At 41.7% G+C, this 21,091-nt stretch overlaps 1 protein-coding gene across 1 annotated transcript; it reads right to left on the reverse strand.

Moving 5' to 3' along the window:
- Positions 1-4,505: 4,505 nt before the first annotated feature.
- On the reverse strand, positions 4,506-20,842 carry LOC307211776 (heterogeneous nuclear ribonucleoprotein L-like). The gene is made up of 13 exons (XM_079968770.1): positions 20,324-20,842; positions 18,402-18,520; positions 16,932-17,169; positions 16,282-16,367; positions 14,812-14,908; positions 14,657-14,726; positions 10,697-10,768; positions 9,168-9,385; positions 8,918-9,039; positions 7,725-7,926; positions 6,679-6,736; positions 6,487-6,585; positions 4,506-5,121 (listed from the first exon to the last, which is right to left on the reverse strand). The coding sequence occupies exons 1-13, from the start codon at positions 20,471-20,473 to the stop codon at positions 5,066-5,068; spliced, it is 1,587 nt and encodes a 528-aa protein (XP_079824896.1). The 5' UTR covers positions 20,474-20,842; the 3' UTR covers positions 4,506-5,065.
- Between the last annotated feature and the right edge of the window lie 249 nt (positions 20,843-21,091).

The raw sequence follows: 21,091 nt of genomic DNA on the forward strand, positions 1-21,091 counted from the left end.
TTATTACTTAAAGTAATGTTCACTGGGGTTTACAACAACCTGATAAATAGGAATAAGCTTGCAGCCATAATTAAGTTGGGTCACACTAGGTGCTAAAACACAGAAACTCTAGTTGCACCTGAGGCTGCAGGCATAGAGAAATGTGGATGATCTCCCTTTGAAAATACAAACACTAGTTCTGTCTTGGTTGTTGAAAGGAAAGCAGGCCTTTGTAGCCTTTGGGTGCAGCCTGAGATCTCTGGACCAAGCAGAGCCTAACCTAGTTGAGACTGAAGGCTTATGCACATTTATGTGGGAGTATTGATAACTGGTTTCCGGTCACGTCAGGAGTCAATGGTGGTTCAGGCAGGGGAAAGCCAGGATTTATGAGGCAAAAATCCTCGCAATGGGGTCTGGGGAGCTCACTGCATCCTGCTTTGCTGCGCAAGCCCATGTATTCCAACTTGAAAGGCAGAGCGGGTGTGACCTGGGAGCATGTCCCTGCCATGGATGAGCCTCTGTCTCCAGCATGATTTGTGGTTGGTTCCTCTATAATTCGGACAATTGGCATTAATCAAGAGGTGCTCCCGGACCGACATATGCTAATGGCATGCAGTCAGTCAGCTGCCGAAAGGACTGGGCTTGGCTGTTTGAAGGTACAGTGGTACTTCCGGTTATGAACTTAATTTGTTCTGGAGGTCCATTCTTAACCCGAAACCGTTCTTAACATGAGGCACGCTTTTGTTAATGGGGCCTCCTGCTGCCGCTGCGCCGCCACTGCACGATTTCTGTTCTCATCCTGAAGCAAAGTTCTTAACCCGAGGTAATATTTCTGGGTTAGCGGAGTCTGTAACCTGAAGCGTATGTAACCCAAGGTACCACTGTACTAAGGTTTGAGTGTCATGTAGCTAGAACAGAGTTATAAGTCTGGCATGGGTGGGACAATGGACTGAGGAGCAAAGGCAAGGAGGGTTGGCTGTTCTGCGTGATTTTCAACATCCATCACTTCCAGACCACCTGTTTATGAACAATCATTCTAATCTATTTGCTGGGAAGTTAAAACCTTGTGTCAAGCAGTACCTTTAGCGGAAGTGGGTGTGTTGCGCAAGATCTTCAAATCAACTTTGATTGCACAACATAAATTTGCTGGTATGTGATTGCATCCCCCCCCCAAAAAAAAAGAATTGCATCTATCTTGAAACATCAATTGACAAAGAGGTCTTCCACAAGACTCCTGTATTAAAAATATATTTTTTAAAAAATCATGATGTGTGTACTCTGATCACAAGCTCCATGTGTTGAGATCTTGAGATAATAGGTCCTCTGGCCTGCATTGTTGAAATTCCAGCACATCTTTAGCGTGCTCCAGTAAGTGAAAACTGGTGCACATATTGTCAATGAGTAAGTTTTATAGGTGCAGAAGCCACCAGAAAATCTTGCAGTTTATAAGTGTCTCTGGGTTCTGGAAGTACAGCGGCTGTTTACAGGCTGTGTGCTATCTGAACTTCAAGGCCAACTGCTCTGGGAACAGGCTAGAAATACTGTCTAATGGGCAGCTCAGCTACTCTTCTTCTGATATTTCCTGCTGGACTGTACATTTTTGTACTTTTTGTTTTGCATTATACTGTGTAGTGTAATTTTTACTGTTTGTAACTGAATTTTGCTCTCAGGAGCTAAGTTTTTGGACCTTGATGCATCTCAGCATGAACTGTAGGATTTTTGAACCCCAGTAAACCAAACTGAAGAAAAGCCTGGTGTTTTTCTGTGTGGTCTTTGCACAGTAAAAGCTCTACAAGCATTCGCTAAGCTTTCGCTTCTCAGCTAAATTTAGCAATATGGGGGTGTCTCTGGTTTCTTAGCACCGTACCTTATCACATATATCATTTGGTCAGACATGAAATGGCTGGGTTGCACTCATGTGGGGAGATACCAAGGCTCACTGAAACATCACAATACTGGTGTTTTCCCCCCCTGTTTTCAGAGGACAAAAAAGCTTCCACACCATCGGTGACAGCAGGTGTATAACAGACAATTTTACTTAACATATTTTCTGCTGCAAGAGGAAACTGGATTAAAGGTTGGCATTTTGTTGATGACTATATCTTGTGGATGGTGTGAAAAAATTGTATTGCATGACCAACACCAATTCCACAACCAACCTCCGTCCGGAAACACTCTGTTATTAGGATTGTGAAATTTCAGTATGCTGAAAGAACGCTGCTGCTTACCAAAGACAGCCCTTTGCAGAAGGCCCCTGGTTTGGTGCAAGTCGAGCTGCAAGAGCCCTGTCCAAAACATTGCTAATCTGTAATGGAACAAAAATGGAACAATAATCTGTTTCCTGTGTTCCTATATGCAGTTCATTGGGATTTGATCTGGAGCATTTTTCAGAAGATTTTTAAAGCAACCCTCAGTAAGTAATGCCCCTTCCTAATTTTAAGCGGGGTTGTTTCTAGCAAGTTTTAATTTATACTGCTTATCTAACTTGCACTATGCAAGTGCTTTTGGTTTTGCATGTTTTCCACCTCATTGCCCTCCAATTAGAAAGGAAACACACATGCCCATGTGTAACCACATAATTGCCCTGGACTCCTTTTAAAATGCAGAACTAATGGTATGGTTGTTTGGATTGCAGCCTATGCTTTATTTTCGTTAATGAAAATTATTTCTCATATACAAGTTCAGATAAAGATTTGTCAATGCCTCTGTGGGTTAAACCACAGAGCCTAGGACTTGCTGATCAGAAGGTCGGCGGTTCGAATCCCCGCGACGGGGTGAGCTCCCATTGCTTGGTCCCTGCTCCTGCCAACCTAGCAGTTCACAAGCACATCAAAGTGCAAGTAGATAAATAGGTACCGCTCTGGCAGGAAGGTAAACGGCGTTTCCGTGCGCTGCTCTGGTTCGCCAGAAGTGGCTTAGTCATGCTGTCCACATGACCCGGAAGCTGTACGCCGGCTCCCTCAGCCAATAAAGCGAGATGAGCGCCACAACCCCAGAGCCGACCACAACTGGACCTAATGGTCAGGGGTCCCTTGACCTTTACCTATCTAGAGAGTGGGGATGCACATCCACTTGCAAGGCATTCAGCTGTCAAGACTGTGTATGCAGTCTGGTAGAAAAGTAGTACTTGTAGCCATCAGCTCTTCAGTTAAGAGTGACGCAGTCCCCTGCATCCAGCCTAACCAACAGCTGATCAACAGAACAGTTTTTTTTAGTAGTGAGATGCAAGCTAAGGACTCACACAAGGAAATTTCTTCCAGGTAGACAGACTGAGCAACAAAGGAAAAGATAACAAGAAAAAGCGCTCACAATGAAGTCACATGCACCTCAAAAAAAATTAGCATTGAAAGTATTTTTTTTTTAAATGGAAGCAAATGCCGCCTATTGCAATTTTAAAGCATGAGCATATGCATTAAAATTGTTATCACAAAGTTACCTTTACCTTAGCATAGCTATATCCTATCACTACAGGTTTAAACTGCTTTAAAATTCCTTTAAGTTTTAAAATTATGTTGTTCTGCAGGTGCTCTGCACTTTCTCCTGCAGTCATACCTTCCATTTAGAGCAGGCTTCCTCAACCTCAGCCCTCCAATGTTTTGAGACTACAATTCCCATCATCCCTGACCACTGGTCCTGCTAGCTAGGGATCATGGAGGTTGTAGGCCAAAAACATCTGGAGGGCCAAGGTTGAGGAAGTCTGATTTAGAGTGTATGTTTGAGTGAGAAAAAGAAGCCATGTTTGCACACAATGATAAACTAAACCATGGGTTACTGGGACTATGCAAATATGCATGCCTAGGTTTGGAAATATTCTAAGCCAAATCCTGACTTCACTGTCCCACCACACTGGGTTAGAAGGACTGTGGAGGAGCAGAGTATTATCATTAGTATTATTCACTGAATTCTGTCTGAATATCACATAGCAGTTTACAATATAAAAACACAAAACTACATAATAATGAACAAAACTTAGTAGAAAAACTGTAATTGTTTAGTTTTTTTAAAAAAAATCCTTTTCCCCGCTACAATTTGTTTTGCAAAGCGTGGGGAGGGACTGCCATTACGGTCCTGATGCTGCACACGCCAACTTGGAAGTAAGCGGTGCAGGAGTTTTGAGTAGGTGTGAGCTTCTCTCTGTACTTCTGAAGGGTCCTTGAAACTGCCTCCTTGGGGTAAGACCTACCAGGACTCATCGCTGCTTCTTGGCCCCCTCTCTGTTTCTGCCTCTGATTCTGGACTGCTCTCTGCCACAGCCTCTTCCTGCTCACTGAACCCTGTTACCTCTTCAGCTTCTGACACCTCCTCCTCTCAGTCTGCTCCCTCCTCTCCCTCTGACCACTCAGAATTGTCCCACCACCCCCTGGCTCTCCAGTCCATGACACCCAGTAGGCCATAGTCCGCCTTGTTTTTGGTCTCTTTCCTCCCTAGCCTGGTTAACACAAGGGCTTAAAAACACCCGATGACAATAAGCAGTTTAATTTAGTACCAAAGATTAGAATCACAAAACAAATGAGAAACTGTGTTCATTCAGGTTTCAGCATTTATTTTTTGTAAGGATGGTGCAGGTTAGGATTAGTGATAAGGACATCATGCTAATGGGAGTAAAAAATTATTCTGAGAAGATACTATTTAAAGTAAGTTGCAACCCTTCTGCAAAAAACAAACACCATATTCTTTTCTCCTGTGAAGTTTCTCTTAACAATCAGTGACTGTTTCATTACAAAATGCCAATGTGAAATGGGTTTACAAATTTAGTTCTGCTTTTAAAATTGCTGCAACAGATACAGTTTTTAACCAGGAGGAGGAACCAAGAATTTTACATCTAATATTCCAGTATAATAATCCAGCTTGCCATTTAAACCAAAGTGGAAAATAGTGATTGTAAATGAAAATTTTACTGCTGTATGGAAACTGTAAGGTCTGTATACAGGTTTTGAACATGTTACCTACAAGGCAGTTCAAACCCCTTTAGATAAAACAAAGTAAGTTAGATCAGGACAATAAACCCTAGAGCCTGCAGGCAACATGATTTCATCACGTTTGTAAATAAAGATGGAAGGAGCTCCTTAACATATTGTCCTCTGCTCTACAAATGAGAGGAAGTAGAGAAGCAAAGCTTCAATGTATAAGGATCAGAGCCATCTGTAAGATAAAAGGGGAACTGTTAAGAATAAATGCCATTTTGGATGGTGTGCCTTATGACAGCCTGCTAGTCTGAGAAAAGAGATTTGTTTTAACTAGTATTTGACTACTGTGAAAAATTGCTTCTAAAATACTACTCTATTTCTAGCACACTGCTTTGTATAATGCATCAGAACTCAATCCAACCTTCCCCTATACAGAAAACACAATCTTTCTATGGAACCAATTCAATGAAAATACAGTGGTACCTCGGGTTACATATGCTTCAGGTTACATACGCTTCAGGTTACAGACTCTGCTAACTCAGAAATAGTACCTTGGGTTAAGAACTTTGCTTCAGGATGAGAACAGAAATCGCGTGGTGGCAGCAGTGGGAGGCCCCATTAGCTAAAGTGGTCTCCAGGGTAAGAACAGTTTCAGGTTAAGAACAGACCTCCAGAACGAATTCAGTACATAACCAGAGGTACCACTGTATGGCAGTTTCTCTTGCTTTATAAGATGTGGTTCCCATGCCTTCCATCACAGTTGCACTTGCGAAGAATTATCACATTATCATGCCTGTACTAAACCAGATTTTCCACTCCTTACTATCACTTTAGTACAGAGAAAGTAACCAGTTACCATTTTACAGCTCAGCTTGTTTTCAGTGCCCTTATTCACCAAGCCAAACCATGACTTAGCACAACCAACAAATGTTCAGGCCCTTTTTCTCCACCCTCAGCATTTTGCTACACTTGGCGTGTCATCTAAACACACACGCTTGGGTTAGCTCTCCCACGCAAACCACAAGCTGTAAACCACAGGACAAACTTCTCAGCTCCGTTTCTCTGGGGAGAGCTAAACCACGAATCTAGGTTCAGACAACAAGCTAAGACAGGCCATGGCTTAGGTCAGTGCAGCAATAAGGCCACCAGGGACAAGCAGCACGGCCACAATCCATAAGCCCGTGTTTGCTTGTTTGTGGCAACGCAGCTGGGCTCTGCATTAAGTGCAAACTGAGTCAGTGTGATGAGGATTTATAAGAGTGTTGTGTAAATGAAAACACACTGTTAAAACCGTTCAACCATATGAAAAAGTCCTTTGACTTCAAAGGAAGAAAACAAAAATGTTTTGCATTTTAAAGACCATAGGAAAATATTGACCAAGCCCAGCAAGTGTTATATCCTAGCACAACCTGGCTACTGCATTTGTGGTGTTTCTTGGTGTTTTTTATTGTGCACATAATTGTTTTATTGCACAGCATCTTGGTATTACATTAATGAGATGGCATATAAAATGTTTAAAATACATCCCTAAAACCCTTTATCCAAATGATACAGAGAGATAAAATATAAAGCTAAAGAGTACTTTAATACATTGACTTACTAGGGTCTTTTATTTGGTAGTGATTAAGTACGGAAAGTGCTTCCATTGCATGAGTCTTGCATTCCCACGCCAGCAGACCAGAAAGTGTTTTGGCTGAAGCTGTCAAAACAAGAGTTTAAAATGGTTGCTTCACACCACCATCAGTAAGTTAGGTTTCTTCGAGAACTTAAAAAGAATAAAATATTTACTTACGCTTTGGATCAAATACTTTGTGTTTGATAAAACATAGAACTTTATGATCATCACACAGCTGGAACAATAAAGTGAAAATATGTTAATTAAACAGCAACAATCTAATCCTAGAGGATGTCATTTTGAGTTACAGAAACTGGTAATTTATGTGATAAGGAGGACACTTGGCACGAAATGAGTCGAAATATCAGGAACCTGATTAATTTTAAGAAAGTGATTATAGGGTAAAAATACTCTCACCAGAGAAGTGTCCCTCCATTGCCCAGAAATCCTACAGTCTCATGCTAAACTTTTGACAGAAACATCTTGCTGTCCAATTTTGAAAATTGCAAGATATTCTACTTAAGATAATGAAACATTTTAGAGTCTAATCCATAGCATGGTTGATTTACTTACTTTTAAAACTACAGCAACCATGACAACAGTAGGGACTCTCCAGCCTGCAGCACTAATTAGTTCCAGCATGGGCCCCAATTCTGCCCACAAGGTCATTCCTTACAAACTACACCCACCTGTCCCACACCTGATCTCACACTATGAGACAAGGGAACAATCATGAGTTTAAAGTCAGCTCTCAACTGTTCCTTTGCAAGTGGCATTCCCTGTCAGCACCAATAAACTGTTTGGCACTGACCCAAGAGAACCTCCTGCACTAGGGAGCTCTGCACTGAATAATCTTTGGTGCACCAAGTGGTCTGTTTTGAAGTTGACTGCATTGAAACAGCTTGCTAAAGCAAGGTTGTTTTCTTCATCTTAGCAAGCAGTTTCAAAACAGATGGCTTCAATTCAAACCAGCATGTACAAATGGATGTAGCAAGTCTCTTTGAAGGTGCATGGGAACTTGAAACAAGATTGTTGTAACTGTCCCATCAGCTGATGTGGTTACACTGATCTCCTTTGAAAGCTGATAGGTATCATTTGATGTCATTATGTCGTATTATTGAGTGTAATATCTGCAAGATGCAATTTCCCATCCCTACTCTAGGACATAAAAAACGGAATCTGCTAAATTACATATAAAAGCTATGATTCTTGCAGCTACCTACCTTTACAAAGGTCTCTTCAGTTACACACAGCGGAACATTATGGTAATGCAACACACAAGACGGTGGCTGAATGATATTCTTGGAAGCTTGACCAGCATTAGTAAAGCGATTGTTCTTGCTCATTGTAAAATCTTTAGAGCTGCTTGTCCCATCTTTCAGCTCGAATAACTGACTAGGAATAATTGAATTCTGTTTGGATACACTATAAATAAAGAGTACATAATTAATAAAACTTTTTGCAGTAAAAAAAGGTGTTATTTTTTTTACAGAATTCTCAAAATATAGTAACAAAATATGAACTCAGAGGAATAATCTACATTTTACTTGTCAAGTAGTGAAGTCAGTCATGCGTTTATCAAGTTATGGAAGGAGATGAACGAAATATAGAAATATTTACATTACTTTTGTAACAAAGTTTACTCTTTGCATATATGGACAGAATTCTTTAAATAAAACTTTATTCAGCATCACTTTTAGTATTTTACACTGCTGAACCTCTTACACAATGATCAGATTGATTATTCAGGTGTAAAGGTAAAGGTAAAGGTACCCCTGCCCGTACGGGCCAGTCTTGACAGACTCTGGGGTTGTGCGCCCATCTCACTTAAGAGGCCAGGGGCCAGCGCTGTCCGGAGACACTTCCGGGTCACGTGGCCAGCGTGACATCGCTGCTCTGGCCAGAGCCAGAGCCAGAGCCGCACACGGAAACGCCGTTTACCTTCCCGCTGGTAAGCGGTCCCTATTTATCTACTTGCACCCGGAGGTGCTTTCGAACTGCTAGGTTGGCAGGCGCTGGGACCGAGCAGCGGGAGCGCACCCCGCCGCAGGGATTCGAACCGCCGACCTTTCGATCGGCAAGCCCTAGGCACTGAGGCTTTAACCCACAGCGCCACCTGCTGAACCTCTTACACAATGATCAGATTGATTATTCAGGTGTAGAGGGTGCAATAACCTTGTCCTTCTGCCAGCATGTGAGGACTTTCTTATTTTGGCAGACTTTGGGGGATTGACTGCTTTTAATGAAAGGGCTGGTGCTGTTTCCAATGTAATTATGTGTATGTTTTACTTAGATCCTCTACAGACAGTATTCTTTTAAAAAACTTTATTCAGCAGTATTTTAATATCTTACACTGCTGGACACATAGATTATAGGTGTGCTTTAGCATTAGTACTAAGATGGAATGCACACATACCAAACATTAATTCTCTTCCCAAATAATGTGATATTGTTGAGATGCGTGACTGCTCTTTCAACAGCATATTCATCACCCATTTCCACTAAAGCTGTGCCTGGAATGCTCCTCATAAACTTCACCTGCAGGTTTAAAGAATGGTAAGTTAGGAAATTTTCGGTTTGGTTGGAATATGCATGACACTGTGTTCTCTTCACAGTAATCATGAATTATTCTTTAAATTTCATTGCCTAAACTTTTTTGTTTTTACCTTCTCAATATTTCCATACAAGCAGAACAAATTGAAGATTCTTGAGCAGTTCATCTTTTGCTGGTGCAATCCAGTAACCATGACAACAGAACCCGAGGTGTTCCCCCCATACATGTAAGATGAGGAGGCCTGGGGAAGTGGGTAAGCAACAAGTTCTTGAGTATCCCGAGATGCCATTTGGTATCGGCTCGGTAGTGGTAACAGAGGACCACGCAATCCTAAAGAGAAAGTATTCTTTAGTGAATTTGGTTGGAAAAGTTTAATTGGCCGGATATGAAGATTAAAGCTGCCAAGTTTTAAAAGCTGCCAGTTTCCCAATAATTACTAATACATCTTAGCAATTAAGGTTTTGCTAGAATGAGCTATGCAGCTTTAGTATCAACTCCCAAAACATGGTCTATCTAGACAAGAATGTTAACTCACATCAACCAAAATACAATTCATACAATGTGCCTCCAAGGAACAAGCTAACTTGAAATGATGTAGGGACTGGAGCCTAGTGAGTTTGACTCAGAGCACACCAAATGAAATTAATGAGTTTAAGATAGTCATGTGCATTAATTTCAATGGGTCTAATCTGAGTACGACTAACAGTGGATAAACACCTAAAACCACAAGCCAGACTTAAGAATAAAGGACTGTATTGATTTCAATGACCTTCAGCACATCTAACTGTTAGCTTGTGGTCTAAGTGTGCGATTCCAAGTTTCAATCTGTTTTTAGAGGCACTTTTTGTGTGCAAAGTGAGAAGTATTAAGCAACATTTCATCTTTACTGTGACAAAGTTAACTGCAACTTGGGGAAAAATATTGTTTGCTCACAGAATGACAACTTGATTTATAGTGAGCCATGTAAAGTCTCTGGTTATTACCAAAATGTATTGGCATTTAAAAGTAAAAAAATGAGATCATGAAAAACTGGTCATAAATGGATGTGCCATTTGGCACCAGGGCATGAGAAAGCCTCCCTACCCAAGGGCCAAATTCCCTTGTCGACAACCTTCTTAGGGCCACATGCCAGTCGTGGGCAGGGTCAGGCGCAGCAGTGGGTGCAGCAACAAATATAAAATTTACATTTGCACAATAGGCTTGTTTCTACACAGCCTCCCACACCTCTGTCAGCCGTCCAGCCAAGCAAGAGGCATCATCGGAGTTCAAAGACACATTCCAGGCAGACATAAACACTTAGGGCACAAAGCAGGGCCAATGAGGGGAGTGGCCTGGCAAGAGTTTTGGGGTCAAATAGAAAGGCCTGGAGAACAAAAGCGACCACCAGGCATGAGGTTCCCCACCCTGCGATAGGGCAAATGAGGGGAGACAGACAAATGTGGTGCCTGACTAATGTAGCAAGACTTTTTAAAAAGTGTTGGCCTTAAGAGTGATGGGGAAAGGATTTATACTACAGATTGCAGAATACATTAAGATGGCACCACAAGCAAAAAAATAGGAGGAAAATCTAGACATATACAACTATATTCACCATATAACCCGTTTTCAATATAACCCGTAACTGGAAGCCATATAACCTACCATAGCCATCATGCCTAAATGAGGAGTGGTGCTCTCTCAGAATAGCTTGCCTCTGACTGCCTTCCCCTCTATCTAAAGGAAAAAGAAAAGCATCATTAAACAATAGCAGCCCCCCTTTAAGATATTGGAGCTTATCAGTAAGCAACTGCGGTGGGGGGGGGGTAATATTTTCTGGTTAAGAACAACACTGCTGGATCAGAGAAAGTGGCCAGCCAGATACTTCAGCGTTACTCTAAGATTTTAGTTTGGATACTTTAAACAACCTATTATAAGCTGATTTGCTCCAGCACAAAAACACAGTTGTAAGAAGCCAATATTAATGTTGGCTTGATAATATTGTGTTTGAGAAGATTTGACCTGAGAAGTCTGGACACAATACCATAGACCAGAGGTTTTCAACTGTTTTGAGTCCACGGCTCTGTTGACCAACTACAGTGGCACCTCGGGTTAAGTACTTAATTCGTTCCGGAGGTCTGTTCTTAACCTGAAACTGTTCTTAACCTGAAGCACCACTTTAGCTAATGGGGCCTCCTGCTGCTGCCGCGCTGCCGGAGCATGATTTCTGTTCCTGAAACAAAGTTCTTAACCTGAAGCACTATTTCTGGGTTAGCGGAGTATGTAACCCGAGGTACCACTGTACATTCTTTGTGCAGCACTCTACAGGGCTCAGAAGCCCACTTATGTCACCCCTTGCCTGCAGAGCTGGTAGTCCCTCACCCCTCCCTTGTGGAGGGTTCCCTCAGCAAATCTTCCCTCATCTCTTCCTCCCACTCCTTCAGAGTACTCTGGACAGTCGCAACTGCTGACCCGATATCTGCCCCAAAGAGAGGTGCCTTCTCACACTGCCCCACAGGGGCCTGGGAAGCACCACTTGGCCAGCCCTAGAGGCACCATTCACCTGGGGAGCTCGTAGCCAGAGCTGCTGCAGCAGACAGCTATGCAAGCCTTTGGGAGGCTGAAATGTGAGATAGCATCAGGAGGGAAGGAAAGAGGGACAGAGGCTAGTGTTGCCCACAGCACCCCTGACCATCATTCAAACCACTGCCATAGACTGTAAATTACCTATCACTCTCATAAAAACAAGTTGTAGATGCAGTACAATCAAAAGACAGTACCTGTATCACACTATTAGCTTCAACAGCAACACATTTTCAAAGTGGGTTTCTTTCAAGAAGTTTCAGCATAATATAACAAAAAATTGTATTACATGGTTTCATAATCAGTAAACAGAAAAGCACCATATTTGTGTACATACATAATTACAGCAACAACTGGAGAAGTGCCGAGACTATACATTACTATTAATACAGTCTATGTTATACTTTCAGTACTGAAAAATTAAAACTATTAAAAGCACTTTTAACAATGAAAATTTCTTTCAACAAGCTACATTTTATACTAGAATGTAAAGTTAACCAAGGGGTCAACAGTACTGGATGAAAGCAGTACACCAACCTAAAGTAATTATTTGCAATATGCAATTAAACATGTATTACAAAAATAAGCAGCAGTTAGCTTTAACCTCCACTGCTTGCTTTCAGTAGACAATCAGAAGTTCCACTACCACAACTAATTGTTAAGCAAGGGGAAATGAGAAACATCCAGCTGAAGTAGCATACAGTTCTATCTCAGTTTGGATAATGCACAATATTTCAAGTTTTGTTTCCAATGTTTGGGACTGTTAAAACAAACAAGGTTAAATTAAGGAACTACTTAGGAAAAGGTTGGGATGCAAAATGTAATTTTATATAAATACAGCCATCAGCTAAAATCTCCTGCTTTAAATCAACTGCACTTGCGTTAAAAACTAAACTTGGGCACATTTTCCTGTCTGAAGAAACCAGAACGGAAGCCTGTTTTATTAAGAGAATTCTCCCTGAATCTTGCATGTAAAGCAGCCCATCAAATGACACTTTTGTGTAGGCCACCCCTGTAAGAATGCCAAGAAAATCAGTTAAGTATTACATCTCTAGCTGATGAAGCTGCCCACTCCTTGTCAATCAGTATGCTGTACACAACATTAAAAATACTCAAGCATTTTCCGTGCTGCTTTATTAAGACTGTTGCAGGCTACAGATTTTGGAGAAAGAAGTAACTGTGTTTTCTTTCATCACTTCTTGTCTAGAGCAAGGATGAGATATATGTGGCGCTCCCATCATGCCTGGCTAATGGCAATGCTAGGTGTAGCTGATGGGAGCTCGAGTCCAACACAATCTGCAGGGCTACAGATTTCCCATCTCTGCTCAAGGAAGAACACTGCTACAAAATGAACTCTAAATGGTAAATTCAGCTCTCTTCTTACCTGAAACACATGGGAAGGAACAAGAAAGCAACTCTACTTCAGTACAAGATAGAACAGTACAGTGGTACCTCTAGATACGAACGGGATCCGTTCCAGAGCCCCGTTTGCATCTAGAGGTAAACGTAAATAGTGATGGCGCGTCTGCGTGCACGTCGCTTTTCGCCGCTTCTGCGCATGCACGTGACGTCATTTTGAGCATCTGCACAAGCGGCGAAACCCGGAAGTAACGTGCTACGTTACTTCTGGGTTGCCAAGGAGTGCAACTCGAACGCGCTCAACTCAAAGCATATTTAACCTGAGATATGACTGTATGCTTATATCTTGTTCCACGGGTCCAAGGGAGCTTTACATTTCACATACACAGGCCACAATATAGAAGCCACTCTAGTACTATTTGAAACAGAGCACTTTCCAAATCAATTTTTATTAAAGTTTTCACAATTCAAGAGAAGAATATCTAGAACAAATAGAATTGGAAAGACTGGAAAGAGAGAAAGAGAAAAGGAATGAGAGAGAAAGGATAAAAGAGGGGAGAAGAACGAAGAAAACAGCACTTCTGCTTCTTTCAAAAGTAGTTTGTGATACGACATTGAATTTGCTGATGAAATGGAAATAAAAAATTCCACCGGGCATTGCCACACACTTAATTCTGCATGTCCAAGCCCTAACCTTTAAATAATACATTTTTACAAACCAAAGCACTACCAGTGAAAAAAACCTTTTGGCAATAACTAAAAGGAAAGTTGAAACCTTCACTTTGGTTAAAATTTAGAAGATACTCTACCTTGGTAAGGTTAAGTTCCCACCTCCATGTTATAAATGCCTAGATTTTCAAAAGGTACATTACAGCAGATTATACACAAATCATTCAGTTACAAAGAACATTTACAGAAGTCAAACTACATAGCAATTCCTTTTACATTTCCATGCAGGTTTTTTTACTGATGAAAACACCATTACAACAAGCTTCCGCAATTAAAAATGCTCAGACATTTTAGACCTTGAATCAAATATTGGTGCTTGCGGGGACTCATTTGACAGGGTACAAGTGAATTTCAATTAATCTTTAAAGTAAGTGCAGTCCTTTAGAAAGCATTTACACTGGTAAAAAACCAGGAGAGAAACAAGAGTTTGGATCTTCCATTTTATGGTGTTTCATTCTACAACGGTAATTTTAAAGGGACATAAGATTGGAAACACATGCAAACTGGAACCAGCAAGGGGCAATAATGTTGAGTTATTCTTTTCCAGGATTACAAGTCAGGATGCCTATTACAAGAGCTGCATCAGAAATACCTGGCTTGAAGTGACTAACACATTAGGCAAGCTAACTGCATATATTTATATACAGTGGTGCCCCGCAAGACGAATGCCTCGCAAGACGAAAAATCCGCTAGACGAAAGGGTTTTCCGTTTTTCGAGGCGCTTCGCAAGACGAATTTCCCTATGGGCTTGCTTCGCAAGACGAAAACGTCTTGCGAGTCTTGCGATTTTTTTCGCTTTTTTCTCCCTTTTTCTAAGCGGCTAAGCCGCTAATAGGGTTGCTTCGCAAGACGAAAAAACCGCAAGACGAAGAGACTCACAGAACGGATTCTTTTCGTCTTGCGAGGCACCACTGTATTTAAATGCACATTTAGTATAATTACCAAAATACTTACCTCTGCCCAAATATGGTTTTGTATAGTCCCAACTATCATTGTCATTTCGAATGACATTAAGTCGAGTTGACTGTTAAAATATAAACAAATAGCAAGTCTTAATCATTGCTTTCCTCCCAAAACAGTTTAGCCGCTGAAGAAAGTATGATCATTACCTTTGCATATTCTATTTTTAGTGTACAACATCCTGCATATATATCTGCTCCATTGAGTGCTGCTTTTGCCTTCTGAGCACAGAGAACCGATTTGAACTTGAGTTATGTTAAGGATTGTTGTTTAAAACAATGCCTCTACACCCCCCCCCCAAAAAAATAGCCACGTCATGCTAATTTAGACCACAACACAGTAGATCTCCTAGAAATTACTCAAGGGCTCTTTATTTAACATGCGGTTACACATGCAGAAACACCAATTTTATGTATGAATGAATGACTAATACCATAGTCAACATGGCCAGTGATGAGGCATGACTGGAGCAATACTCAAACACTATCTAGAGAACCGCAAGCTCCCCATCCCCAATTTAGGTACTGCTCTCAGCATGGGAAAGAATTCTACTCATGAGGTAGAAAAGAATGGGATGGCTCCTAGTGATAAATGGCAAGAACCACAGGACAGCCATTCAAAATGCTTTCCATAGCTGGAAAGAACAGCTGACCACAGGTGTAACTGGGATGCTCCCTCTGGCCTGCAGGAGCTGCCATGTTGCTATATAAACAGCGGCTGTGAAAAAGGAAGTAGGCCAGAGGCTGAATGATGTGCAGAGATGAGTTCAATGATTCCCTAGCACAGAGCTGTTTGTTTGCATTCTTCTCCTCTCTCTCTCCCCCTGCCCTACTGCCCCATCAAGAGCTAGTAAGAACTCCCTTGCTTTCTCCCTCTCTGTTCTCTTTCCTGCCAGGAATCCTGCCTGCAACCAACAACTCCCCACACCTTGCGGCGTCCTTGTTTTTGGATCTGTTTGGTTGCTTTAAAAAAAAAAAAGAATGGCTCTGATCTGTTTAAAATATATTAAATCTACTAATTGTGTATTTAATTATATATACAGGCAACTTTCAATTTGTGCATGTTCAAGGCATGTGTGACTGACTGCACATGCAATGTTTGACACCAGAAGAGGGAAGAATGGCGGCAGGGTGAGGGTAAGGCAAGCTTACGAGCGCAATGACCCTGAACATAACCCTCACACAAATGGGGGGGCTGCCTGTGTTTAATTAAATATATTAATTGTGCATATTACATAATATTTATTGCAAACACTAATACAGTGGTACCTCAGGTTACATACGCTTCAGGTTACAGACTCCACTAACCCAGAAATATTACCTCGGGTTAAGAACTTTGCTTCAGGATGAGAACAGAAATCACGCGGCAGGAGCAGGAGGCCCCATTAGCTAAAGTGGTCTTCAGGTTAAGAACAGTTTCAGGTTAAGAACAGACTTCCAGAATGAATTAAGTTCTTAACCCGAGGTACCACTGTATATGATATGGAAATTTAAATCACTGTGTGTTCCCCAGGTTCTGTGTCAAAGTACTCTTGTGGACCACTTGGTCTGAGAGGTTAGACTGCCCTGCCCTAGAACATAATCTACACACACAGACACAAAGTGATACAAAAAGGATATTCAACCAGGGCTTGTATTGCATTCTTCTTGAATATGACAATACGTTTTACTTTCCCCACAGGGTTGCACACTGTATACAAAACATCCTACAGAAGAATAAGGGAAATAGTCAGAGATTTGAAGATTTACCTGACAAATACTATTCAGAATTTTATTAGCACACACAAACAAAATAACCCCCATTTAAAGTTTGGATTTAGTTTCTGAGAGAAAGTCTCTTCTGTACTAAGCATAGATCAAGAAATTTATCCCAGTGACAGATATTATATCCTTGCCTTCTCTATGTAGTTATGTAATGATGAGAGAAAAGGGGACAAACATTCTAACGTTTATCCTTGAAACAAGGCAATTCAAAGCAGTAAGCCTAAATTCAGTTTTATCTCTATGCATTTCAGATATCTAATAAGACTGCCAAAATTCTAGTGCTCTTAAATAAAATTTTACTTGTCTTATACCATTTATAAATTGGGAATACACAGAATGGAAACAATAATTTCAAAAACCTCAAAGTATGCAAGAAAAATGAAAGAAGAAGACTCACTCAAATGCACTCGCTAAAACCCAAGGTCTTAAAACTCAAGGATTTTACCTTATTTAGCTAATACGATGCACTAAGGTTAGGTAAAGTTATGCTTAAGAGTAAGACATACCACTGTAATTGGATATAGAGGGTTCTGAATTGATAAGAGAAGAACTTTGTTCCCACCAGAGACACTGTTTGTGTTTTCCGGACGAGTAATTCTTTTGCTTGTAGAGTAATTGAAAAATGCTTGTTGCCCAGCTATATATAACGGTTCACTTAATGCAAATGTCACACATTTTTTGGCACTTTCAATATCCTCAAATTCTACCAAAGCCTGGCGTTTAAATGATATCATCATCACATAACTGCAGGAAAAACAATAAAACCATTAATGAGCTCTAATTATTTAAGGCCATCAATTGTAAATCATAAGTGAAATTTGATCTTAAAAGACTTTACAATAAAAATTCTTATTGTAAACTCAAAAGAAATCTACTGCCTTTCTTAAAGTCAATGGAACATTTGTTGAAATCTACAGCAAATATGTCTATGTAACCAAGGGCTTAGTTTGAAGCAAAGAGTGACATCAGTCATACCTCATCTTTCAACTGCAAAGCAAAATGCAAAGTTATGAGGATAAAATTATGAATATCTAATGTAGCAAAACAGAACCAGGGTGCTCTCTTACCCAGCTTCCATATGTAGACAAGCAGAACGATCTGCCTCAAAATTAACTTTTGAAGGATTTGGTACTTCCAATGCTTCAATCAGGGACAGATATACTATGAAACTAATGAAGCTTAAGTTTCAGTGTCCCTATTCTCAAAGGAGCCTCAAAAGTGACCTTAGTCCACATCATTTTTAAAAAATGGGTCTAGTAGACCTAATTTGAGTTGCACAACTTTTTTTAAAAAATAATGTTTATTGAATGACTTTATGTTACAAAAAACAATACAGCCATACTACCACTAAATATAATTAAGAAATAAAAATTACATACATCAATATTTAATTTGTTATTTGTTATTTACCGTCTTATTTCCTCCCAAACATTGCATACAACAACACACATATGTGCAGACACCCACACACCCACACCCGCACACAAAATGATAATAATGAAAGTAAAATTTTTCCCCCTTTTATCTTCCAAAATATTTTCTTCAACTTTGACTTCCTGTCAAGTCCCTTTGCATATATTTTATCTTACAATTGAATGTACACAAAACAATAAACCTTTCTGAAAACATAATAAATCCTTAATTGTTATCCTTTGAGTTGCACAACTTAAATTGATTAATTTTTGTTGAATATTATTTCAACAATCCCAAAGTTTGAGAGTTGGTAGCACAGATGATGTAGTGGTGTGATGTTCTGTCGTAGAACAACACATTTGAATAAAATAACAATGGTTACCCAGACTCCATTGCTGGTTGCAAAGGGGCCCCCATAACTGTCAAGCTTCAGGACTCCCAAAATGTAGGTCCACCACTGGCTTCAGTTTAGGAGTACCAGTACAAGCCTTGAAGAGGTCTTTTAAAAATACATTACAAAGCTTGTTGTGAGTCACCCAAGATATAATATATAGTAAACATACCATATGGTTCCAAATTTTTCAAGCGCCTCCACAACATCTGCCTCCACAACTGATTCACAGAGCCCTCGGACATGGACCACAGGAGAAACAGGAACTTTGTGAAAACTTCCACCAGCATTCTAGGAAATAAAAGTGATAGACTTTATTTTTCAGATCTAAATCTATCAAAAACAATATTATAGATGATTAACTGACAAAGTACAGTGGTGCCTCGCAAGACGAAAATAATCCGTTCCGCGAGTCTCTTCGTCTAGCGGTTTTTTCGTCTTGCGAAGCATCCCTATTAGCGGCTTAGCGGCTTAGCGCTCTCGTCTAGTGGGTTTTTCGTCTTGCAAGGCATTCGTCTTGCGGGGCACCACTGTAATTTGAAGGCCCCTTTTGAAAGGGGAATGAAATATGAAGTTATATATACAACACAATTCAAAGTTGTTAGAACAAACTGCCTTCAGAAAAGTGAAGAATGGAGGAACACACCTCCCTCTTCCCATTGTTTTATTAGAGGAAACCAAGAGAAATTTTGCCTCCTGCACAATAAATCCTTTGATGTGTAAAAGCGGACCTACGTATCCTCAGTCGGCTGGTGGCAAAGCCAGGTGCTTCTGACAAAGTGGTCTCACCAGCTCACTTAAATCTTCATCCACAAGTGCAGAGGACTTGGGCTAGATGATCCTCATGGTTCCTTCCAACTCTACAATTCCATGATTTTCTTTGTTGTTGTTTAGTCGTTTAGTCGTGTCTGACTCTTCGTGACCCCATGGACCAGAACACGCCAGGCACTCCTGTCTTCCACTGCCTCCCGCAGTTTGGTCAAACTCATGTTGGCAGCCTCGAGAACACTGTCCAACCATCTCATCCTCTGTCGTCCCCTTCTCCTTGTGCACTCCATCTTTCCCAACATTAGGGTCTTTTCCAGGGAGTCTTCTCTTCTCATGAGGTGGCCAAAGTATTGGAGCCTCAGCTTCATGATCTGTCCTTCCAGTGAACACTCAGGGCTGATTTCTTTAAGAATGGATACGTTTGATCTTCTTGCAGTCCATGGGACTCTCAAGAGTCTCCTCCAGCACCATAATTCAAAAGCATCCATTCTTTGGCGATCAGCCTTCTTTATGGTCCAGCTCTCACTTCCATACATCACTACTGGGAAAACCATAGCTTTTACTACATGGACCTTTGTTGGCAAGGTGATGTCTCGACTTTTTAAGATGCTGTATAGGTTTGTCATCGCTTTTCTCCCAAGAAGCAGGCGTCTCTTAATTTCGTGGCTGCTGTCCCCATCTGCAGTGATCATGGAGCCCAAGAAAGTAAAATCTCTCACTGCCTCCATTTCTTCCCCTTCTATTTGCCAGGAGGTGATGGGACCAGTGGCCATGATCTTCATTTTTTTGATGTTGAGCTTCAGACCATATTTTGCACTCTCCTCTTTCACCCTCAATAAAAGGTTCTGCTGTCACCATCTGCAGTGATCATGGAGCCCAAGAAAGTAAAATCTCTCACTGATTTTCTTTACATACATGTAAATAAAAAACCTGTCACACCATAAGATGCTGTTTCCCGTTACAGACTAATCCTTCTGAAACATGCTCAGTCCTCTTCCCACATGCAGGCTTATTATTATTATTACTGTATTATTGTTAGTATTCATTAAATTTCTATACCACCCGTCATCCGAGGATCACAGAGCGGTTTACGATATAAAAACACGTAGATGCGTGACATCCCTAACGAACAAAACTAGGATTCAACTTGTGTATTGAGAAGAATGGGGAGAAACGGAAGCGTTAAGGTCCCGATGCTACTACACACGCCGACCTGGCCGTTGGCGCACCTGGCAACGGGGTGCTGCTGCGCGTCTTCTCTACCCGCCGTTCACTCCCGGCGAACACTGCGAAGGGCGAGGATTATAAGAGGCGGGCCCTCCTTACCCCTCCAGAGCAGTCCCCGGTGCGAGGGGCGGCCTCCTCGCAGCTCTCGCCCTCCGCAGCGGCGGCGTTGGCGCTGGGCTTCAGCCGCTTGGTCTGGCTCTCGCAGGCGCCGTCCTCCTCCTCATCCTGCCCAAAAGACGTCGCAGACATGACCAGCGAAGTGCGGGTGAGGAGGATACTGGACACTCGGGGCTCCGCAACCGGCGCGCGAACCGGGAGTCAGGCGAAGAAACCGACGAGGATGCTCTGGACCAGTTCACCTCACAGAAGACAGCCGCGAAGGACCGGGAAGTACAGCGCAGGCCCTTGTCCTGCGATTGGAGCGACTTTTGTGTGGAAAGCTCCGTGATTGGCTAACGGAGAAGCTTCTCAAAGTTCAGGTATACGCGGCTGGGCAAATGGGACGCCCGTCACCGCTAGATAAACCCTCCGCTCCTCCCCGCCTTCTATTGCTCTCTCGTCCCCGCTTCCCCTACCAGAGCCAGCCGCTGGAGCCGTTTGTTGCTTATTATTCGACGGAAGAGGAAAGACGCGCGCGCGCGCGCGCGACCTCGCCGTTACCAAGGCCAACGGTCGCCCGCCCGCCCGCGCGCGCGCGCTGAGGGGAGGGGAGGTTTTGTGTATCTGTGCAGCGGGGCAAAGCGTGGTTCTCGCCAAAGCGGCCTGGAAGAAGACAACGATAAAAGCGAATCTCTCTGGCTGATTGATTGATTTAAATAGATCACTCTGGCTGATTAATTTGTTTAAATAAATGTAATTTATTTTTGG

This window comes from Podarcis cretensis (genome assembly GCF_951804945.1).
Source record: "Podarcis cretensis genome assembly, chromosome: 3".
Taxonomy (NCBI): Eukaryota; Metazoa; Chordata; class Lepidosauria; order Squamata; family Lacertidae; genus Podarcis; species Podarcis cretensis.